The 9,167-nt window shown below is 32.0% G+C and overlaps 1 protein-coding gene and 2 pseudogenes across 1 annotated transcript; 1 reads left to right on the top strand and 2 right to left on the bottom strand.

Annotated features, from left to right (window-relative positions):
* Positions 1–815: 815 nt before the first annotated feature.
* LOC149534399 (U6atac minor spliceosomal RNA) lies at positions 816–945 on the bottom strand (annotated as a pseudogene).
* A 1,971-nt stretch (positions 946–2,916) lies between these two features.
* Positions 2,917–3,612, bottom strand: LOC149534400 (uncharacterized). The gene is made up of 2 exons (XM_089806021.1): positions 3,274–3,612; positions 2,917–3,171 (listed from the first exon to the last, which is right to left on the bottom strand). The coding sequence occupies exons 1-2, from the start codon at positions 3,610–3,612 to the stop codon at positions 2,917–2,919; spliced, it is 594 nt and encodes a 197-aa protein (XP_089662147.1).
* Positions 3,613–5,359: 1,747 nt separating this feature from the next.
* LOC149534401 (auxin-induced in root cultures protein 12-like) lies at positions 5,360–5,954 on the top strand (annotated as a pseudogene).
* The last annotated feature ends 3,213 nt before the right edge of the window (positions 5,955–9,167 follow it).

Consider the following 9,167-nt stretch of genomic DNA (forward strand, 5'->3'; position numbering starts at 1 on the left):
TCGAACAAATTCCTTGCAGGCAGACTTGAAGACCTTTCTGATTAAAGGGTTCAAGCCCTCGGCCCCTCAGCCTGCTAATGGTTCCAGCCTCCCTAGTTCCCTATTCCCTATTTCTTGAATATTGTTTCCTTATGCAGAATTCAACTATGCTGGAATAAGCTCTCTTCCAAAATTTGCACATTCTGAAAATAAATTTTGGAATATCATTTGGAGGTGTTTGGTTGTCCCGGAAGAGGAATCGGTAGATGACTATTCCGTGTTTGGTTGCATCAATAAAAATAGGAATTAGAATAAGTTTTTTTTAAATCTTAATATGAATTTATAAAAAATATTTTTTTGTTAAATTTTTTAAAGTCAAATTAATTTACTACCCTCTTCATTATAATTTGACTTTATCAGTAAGAAAGGTATATCACATATTTCACTTAATACCAAGTTAAATGTGTTTCAAAGTTTAAAAAGTTTAAATATTTAGACCTCTCTTATCCACAAATATATTTGCTTGCTAAGCCCACACTGAAAGCAACCAATTTTAATCAATTTGCTTTGTCATACCCACATTTTTGGATCTTTTTGTTGGATTTAAATCTAGTTATTTTAAGATTATGTTCAATATTGCCTAAAAATGTTTCCATTATAAGCGTGATTTTTTAATATATATGTTCATTGTTAAAGAAGTCAAAAGTTACAATTTTTAATTATAAATATTTGACAACATTTTTTAAAATTTTACTTACATTTGAAGATTTCAATTATAAATACTATTGTATGCATAAAGAATATAAAAAATTATGTTAAATATAACTATCAAAACTAAAATTATTTTATTTTTGGGTAAGAACCATCAATGATTGATAGCCTTAAACCATGTGTGAAGGAAAGTCCAAAGACTATTCTCGTCCTTATCAAGGGAGATGCCACATATCTCTCATTTTCGACAAACACAAACATTTTTGTTTTAAATATATAAAAAAGTAAAATATACGATATTTGAACCTAGTTTTATTTAGAAGGCCAAAGATATGATTTATTTGTAAAGATAATTTTAATAAAAGTTTTGATTATGTAAAAACAGGTTTTGAAAGGTCCCAAAACCTTGTACATCAGATCTAAAATTATTACAATATAAGGCCCAAATACAACAGTGTGATTCACCAAACAAAGATAGGGAACAACCAACAAAAGTTTATAATAAATATCATGTCTGATATTAGACATTTTGTCATTGATAAAAATCCTTATAAAAAATTATAGCTATGCATTTTTTCACATATGCTCCCAACAAATAAATGCAATTAAAAGACAAACAAGAATAGTAAAAAGTAAATTTCATCCTTCTGACTATTGCAACACTTGCACTCTACTCCATCATCACGCACTCTACTTTTTTATGCATTAGTAGCCCATTCAAAGAATCCACATCCATCGTGTCCCTACATTAGCAAATCTTCATTAGTTCCTAGTATAATAATTATTTATTCATTACACTAATTTCTAAGAAAATTAATAACGACCTTTTTCTTATTCGGGCAAGACCAAAATTTATTCCCAAGGTTTTTTTTTGTGTTGGAGATTTTCAACAAACAAGGGCCAGCACCACATCGACATGTTGGCACATTGATTAAAGCCATCAACCCTGCAACATAAAAAATACATTAGTTATATGAAAATACACATACTATAATAAAAGTCTTTTAAATCACTATACAAAATCTTTATAATCATTATTAAAAGCCTATTTAAATAGCAATTTATATAGCCGGGGAGTTGTTCACAAAAAAATACATCATTGCATCTATTTTAGTTTGAAATTCGATTGGATCATTATATCAAGCGATATGAAATCCTAAAAATGGTAAATATAGCATCTCCTACTACTGCATTATTTATGGGAGTGAAGAATCAAACAGTAGGTTTATGAAAATGAGAAAAAACATGAATAGAAAGAAGATATCAACATTGTGCACACCCAAAAAAAGGGACATTGTCCAAATTAAGACATTATCCATAGGAGCCAAATAGCACAAGAGTTAGTAATGTTGATGTAGATATTACTAAACAACAAAAGAGCTAGTAATGTTGATAGGAGTCAAATAGCACAAGTGAATATTATAGTCAAACAACACAAGAGTTGTAATGCTAATAGGAGTCAAACAACACAAGTGAATATCACAGTATTCTGCATTTTACCCAACAAAATAATGTGAAGCGGCCTAGACACCATGTAAACTGTTTGACCAAATGCCTATCCAAGTAGCTCAATAGAAGTCAGGGACTAATGTGTAAAGAATTTGGTACCAATAGCTATCAAATCTGCAAATAGTTCTATGATTAGTGCAAACGACTAAGTCCACCGTGTGGGTTAATATATAAGAAGAACAAGTACAAGCATCTTTAAATATTTAAACAAGTGAAGGAAATGAATAATTTTCCATATACACTTGTCATAAAGTCATAGAAAATCTTATAAAAATATTTTTTGCAGGTAATAAAAATATGTATTGTAGCTGATAATATCATAAGGCATGCATAAGGCATGCTATGAAGCAGTCAATATAAAGGTCACTATAATTTGAAATAGTTTTAACAAAAACTCTAGAGTCCTCCATACTTAAGTTGTATGTATTTGACTCTCTCCCCCTCGGTCATTCTCAAGAAGCCTTTTGCTCTTTTGGTTTCAACCAAAAAATCATCATAGGTCTTTATCATTGAATCTTCACTAATCCTATGAATGCCTTTGAGGGCATCATATATTTTCTCTCCAACAGATTCAGAATCCTCTTCATGCACTTTGACAATGTAAGGCTTTAACATGCCCTCATGGATCCTATTCATGGCTTCAAAAATGGTATCCATCGAACCAACCATGCTCACCTTCTTTCTATTTCCCTTCCTTGATGAAGATGGTGATATTCTCTAACTACCACTTGCACTTGATTGGTTGGATTGAGCAAATTCTTCATCTAAATGACTATCAACATCAACTGGTATAATGAAATCCCCAACATCATCAAGATCGATGGCCTCATCCATAATGTTCCCTTCCTCCGTCTCCTGAGCCATGGTAGCTACATTACCTATTGTCATGTCATTTTCCACAATGAAGGCTAACTCATTATAGTATTGGAATGGCTGCCTTTTATACACTTTTGCATTTTTTAATTCTTTCCTCTACAAATTGGGAAACAATTGAAATGGTTAGTTGTCTTTCAATACTAAATTTACAAATATAAAGTTATATGTAAACAAAATGAATATTAAATGCCACTTTACCTTCAACAACTCATTCCAAAAACTATCTTCAGCATCCACACACTGTGTACCTTCATTCCATGCAAAGCCACTTGTATTTCTTAAATCTTTCATTACTCTAAATCCCACTTTCCATGTTTTTAATTTATTCTTCAAATTATCCTTGGTCAAATTTTGCTTCAGCTCATCATTGAACTGCCTTTCAATGGTAGTCCAAGCTTCCTTTTTGAAACCACCTTCACCTTTTCGGCCTAGTTGTACTTGCTCTTGAAGCAACTCAAGGAATTTGTGCTCCATATCCCTAGTCCATAGCACCCTATTCATAGAAGGTGCATTGCTGACTTGTGTTTCTTGAGCCATGCTAAGGAACATAACAATCTTAGTCTATGTCATTATTTGATACAATGTTGTATGCCTTAAGATAGGAAAACATTTCTTGAGAATGCCAAATGTATGCTCTATCGTATTCTAAATTGAGGAGTGTCGGTGATTAAATAGCTCTTGTGAAGATTTAATTGAATTTTCTCTACAACACTCCTTTAGATGGTAGTGTGTACACCAATAAGGGGTAAGAAATCTAGGTACATTTGAATATCCCGCATCAACCAAATAAAATGTACCTACAAAAATGTACAAAAAGTATATTGATATAACCTTGACACATCTCTCATAAAATAAAAGGAATTAAACATTAACAAGTTGATTGCACATACCGGGGGGAACTACTAGTAGATCTAATCTAGACAAAGTAGAAGCAAGAACACAACTATCTATTGCAGACCCTTCCTAACCAGCAAGAATGTATTGAAACTTATAATCAAAGGAACACACACCCATAACATTCTGTGATAGGTTGCCTTTTCTATCACAATATTTAGCTTGTTTGTTGACATCAATAGTAGTCGATATATGGGTCCCATCTATTGCTCCAATACAATCCTACAAATCATGAATTTGCATTAAAAAGCATATTATTATGAGTAATAATCAACATAAAAAATATATGGCAATAGGAGATGTACCTTGAAATAGGGATTAAAATGATCCTTCCCAAGAATTTGAGGAGGAGAGTTTGTCTTAGTGGGAAATATATAGTCAACATGGAGTGCTAAGATAGCCCTCAAGACCTTATGGAAGTATCTATTAATTGTCTCTCCCGACTGACCAAAATTATGAGTAATCTTGTGATTCCTCAAATTGTGCCCAAGTGTGTGGAGGAACATCACTAGTTGTTCTTCTAAAGTGATGTTGCAAGAACCTCTAATGATTTCTTTTTGCCTAAGAATAGTGGATAGACAAAAGAAGGTTGATCTATTCATATAAAGTTGGTCATGGAAATCAATCTCATTTGAATGAATAATACTCTTATAAAATGGGATTTCATCTCTTATATGCTTACGCCTTTCTCTTCTTGCTTCTTGTGCAGATGCTGCAGTGGATATTGCAAGTGTGACAAGAGAAGCTGCAAGTGCAAGCATGATTCTAGTCCTCCTACCAATGAGACCATGAATCCTTGGATCAGTAGAAAGATCCATCGATGACCTAGATAAAATTAGTACCAAAGATGAGGAGAGTGAAATTTGAAACAAAAATCAGTTTGCTAACATGAAATCTGAAACAAATGACAGTAATGAAATGCCAATAGTATATACTATATATAAGCTATGCAATAAAACATGAATATTATCAAAAAGGTAGAGTAATATAATATGTCTCGCTAATGTGTACAATTATTCTTTTATAATCTAAGTCCATTGTTTTTAAGCAATCACATCAGGAAACAATGTGCACACATGTAGTAATCCTATAATCAACCAATAATGTTATAAGCATCAAACATAAGGAAGAAAAAAGGAATACAATCAGAATTAGTATAATACAGAAATCAAATCAACAAGTCATTAGCAAGCATCACGAATATACCTTTAGCAATATCATGTAACAACAGGAAACAAAAGATAGTAAAAATGATCTTCCTAGCTTAAAATCATAATTGCATTTGATATAGCACCTAATAATATTGTAATCTTTGAAGATCGCAAGATCAAGCTTTCATATGTCAAACCAAAACCATATTTACTCTGTCTAAATTATTACAGTTTGAATAATGGGCCATCCTATGTTCATGATATTGTTTGTTGTTGTGCTTTTGTTTGGGTGGGATGTATCTACACAGACTTCAAATTCAAGTTGCCCACTACAATTCAATGTAACTGAGGCCAAAAGTTATGAAAATTGCAATAAATTACAAGCTTTAGGAGATACTTTATCATATACCTTTTGTTGTAAAGAATGGTTCTTTGGACATAGCTTTCCAGGTTGCCCCTGCTGCTTCAAGGGGCTGGGTGGGTTGGGGTATAAACCCTAATGGGGTTCAAATGATTGGCACACAAGCCTTGATTGCCTTTAGATTGAGTAATGGATCAACTATTGTTGATACATACAATGTGGTCTCTATGACTGCTACTCTGAATCCATCCTCTATTAGTCTCAATGTGATAAAAAAGAGTGTTGTTTATGAGAGTAGCAGTGTGAAAATAAAAATATTTGCCTCCTTGCTACTCAGTTCCAATCAAACAAGTATAAATCAGGTGTGGCAAGTGGGAAACTCAGTAATAGGATCATCTCTTGGTGTATACAGTACTGCTACTGCTAATCTCAACAGTTTAGGGACATTGGATCTTCAAAGTGGATCCACCTAGTAACATTGTATATTTTAATCCATGCACTGGTTATGTATGAAAGGAACTCATTCTATCTAAATAGCCTTTACATTGACCACAAAATAAATTGTCTAAGCCCTACTATATAAATAAATGCCATATAATTGTTAATGCTTTCACTTAATTGTTTGAGTCTCTTCCATTAAATGTTTCCTATCAGATGAATTCTTTTGATCAAAATTATTTATCATTCCTTGGAACGTTGATCTGTTTGCAAGTTTGAGTAGAATTGAAACATTGAAACTCGTCAATGACCCCATCAATCATGGGCATAGTATTCAATAGGTGACTTATAGTTATTAATGCATTCATTACTAAATATCATACCAAGAATCTTGCTATTGTGCAAAAAAAAATTGAATCTACAAGTTAGGAAAACCCTAGGTGGAACCAAAACAAGGTATCTATTTAGGAAACTGTGGGAATAAGTCTAACTGAGTTTACATTTATCATTCATGTGTCATAGAGTTTGAGTAGGACTCAATTAAAGACTGTAGAGCTAATCATCATTTCTATCACTTCACAAGTTTGTTATCAAAATTGAGATTTATAGGAACGTTGTTGAAACTTGAATGTCTATTAAATCACATTATATTATAAATATGTACTGTTGTTACATTTTATAAATTAGAAGAACCAATAGATTTTTATGCAGTTCTATCTATGATCATCTTTGTTACTTTTGTTGGTGATATATCTCTATTACTTTTGTTGTTGTGTTTTCTCTATTTAATAGCTTCATGGACAATGTAGAAGATATGATGACTTAAAAAATGTTTTGTATTGTATTCTTTTCTGGAAAGGTTGAAGATCCTGGAATAACCAACTAGCCATGGCCTTGCTTCAATTTAAATTAACAATTAATTCTAATCAGAGATTGAAAAGTGATTATGGATCAGAACCAAGAATGGCATTCCTAAGTATCTTGGGAAGACAATTATCAGGAATAGGAATGTAAAAATAATTTTTAATCGACTTTCAAATCACTCTCTGTTTCATCACCACAAATAGGAATTTATTTTGTAGGTACCACACCTAGCTCAATGACATAACCATTGAGCTCATGTTTCATTCTTAGGTGGAAAACTAGTGTTCCATGATATATCCATAATCCTAAATTTTGCATCTTGGTCATAGTAGTATAACCATCATATTAGCATTACATTAGCCACAACCTAAAATTATTAATAGACAAATAATATACTTAATTTTTCTATAAGCAATTGGCAATACTATATGAATTTCACTGCATTCTATTTTTTTATAACATATTTACTGTTATGCTATCTTTTTCCATTTAAGGTTGGAATGTTCTCCCTACACTCCAATTACCAAAATAAACAAAAGACAAAAAATTGAGAAACCAAGCATTTATAAGGACAAACCTGTAGGCTTTATGAAAAACCCACATTTTACATCATTTTGATTCATAGCACATTGCCAGGTCTAGTTGTTGTTTGTTAAATCAATGGGGCAATACTGATTTGCCATTTAATAATGCTTGTTGATCTGAGAACATACATGGTCAAGGAAGTTCTCTGACCCAAATGAAAATCATCCACACACTAAACAATTAGATGTCAATTATGTCCTAGTGGATTCAATGGAAATTAAAGATGTAAATCATTAGGCAATATATACTTCAAAGTTGGATATTCTGATTTGTAGAGATGAGTTCCACCCACCTTAAAACAAATTAAGTAATCCAAATGTATTATCAATGAACAAAGGCAACTTGGTAGATAAGGAAATGTAACATGGTTTGACAAATTTTGTTCACAAAACCTTATTTACGTGGTATTTTGTGCATGGTATTTTCTAAGATTAATCCCCTCATGTTTTCTTACTTCATATACAAACAGTAAATCCATCATACTATCTAAAGATTACATTTATAGCAATGCAAAACAAAATTAAAATCTCTAGATTAACCCCCACATGTTTTTCTTACATCTGTACAGCCTGGAAATCAAACATGTATAACTCTTTAAAATGGCAACCAAAAGGAGCATATTTCAAATGGTAACAAAATGTTTTAACATTACCACCATTTCTATTCTGCAATTTATGAATCCAAACTTATAATATTATAACATGGCAAATATTCTTCTGTAAGATCTTAAATGTAGAATAGTATGAAGGCCTTAATAAAAAAACTTCTTTATAAGGTCAGCTGAGGTATAGACCTCCTATAGAGTGCCATGGAATCAAGAGATTTCCAATTGAAAAGAGTGATAAATTGACCAAAATAAAAGACTCCTTAAACTTCTCTATAAAATTTGTAATGATAAAATATTTTTTATTTTTCCCATGATTTCTTTTCTTATTTCATTCAAGATTTAGCTTATATTTGGCTGGAATTGAAATCTAAAATCTAAAAAACATTCAAATATAGATCTAAAGTATTGGCTCTCTTCTAACCAATGAAAAATTACAAGACTTACATAGCATTTGGCTGTAAGAATAGCGGAAGTTTTTGTGGGTGTTGGACAATATTAACAAACAAAGATCCTTTCAGAGACTTTTTTGTCATATAGAAACAATAGTTGTAAGAATAGTTGAAATCCTATTGATATCAGATAAGAAAATGAAGCGAGGGAAATATACCAATGAAGAAAAAAGAGAGGTGATCATCTAAAACTTTCATTATTTTGGCTCTCTTTTTCCTTCAGTGGTACCTTCCATTTCCCATTCTCTAAACTTTTGAGCTTTACAACACAAAAATGGCTAAGAATCCAGAGCCTCAGTTTACCTCCTCATATGGAAAAGTTGCAAGGTACAGGAAAAGTTCAAGTGTTATTATTATATTTGCAAGTGATGTTATCTTAAAGGAAGAACAATTAATGTGGACAGATTGTGAGGCACAGGGCGGTCCTGAAAACATTCTTTAACACCCCTAACTAAACCTAGTCCAACACCAAAACTCTGTTCAATCTATGGTGAAATGTGGGTTAAAGTAGTAAGTTTGGAAAAAAACTTTGTCATGACCTTATTCTAGGCTATGATGCATCACTCAAATTATTTTTGTGAAAGGTTTGATAATATAGGGTTGGTCTTATTGAACAACCTAGTAAGTCAAGATAAGCACTCACAAACAAAGAGAATGAATAGTCATCTAGTGCCCTAAAGAAACTGGTAGCTCCATAGCCTACCTTATCATGACAAAACAAATATGAAGCCAGAATGCATAGA

Source organism: Cupressus sempervirens, chromosome 10 (assembly GCF_028749045.1).
Source record: "Cupressus sempervirens isolate cs-2001-9-10 chromosome 10, ASM2874904v1, whole genome shotgun sequence".
In the NCBI taxonomy this organism is placed as follows: Eukaryota; Viridiplantae; Streptophyta; class Pinopsida; order Cupressales; family Cupressaceae; genus Cupressus; species Cupressus sempervirens.

What these genes read in the sequence shown, in the direction of transcription:
- LOC149534400 (XM_089806021.1), bottom strand. Translation starts at nt 3,612, where the DNA reads ATGGCTCAAGAAACACAAGTCAGCAATGCACCTTCTATGAATAGGGTG. An exon ending in TTTGGAATGAGTTGTTGAAG is followed by an intron (nt 3,172 to 3,273) that starts GTAAAGTGGCAT and finishes CCCAATTTGTAG; the next exon opens with AGGAAAGAATTAAAAAATGC.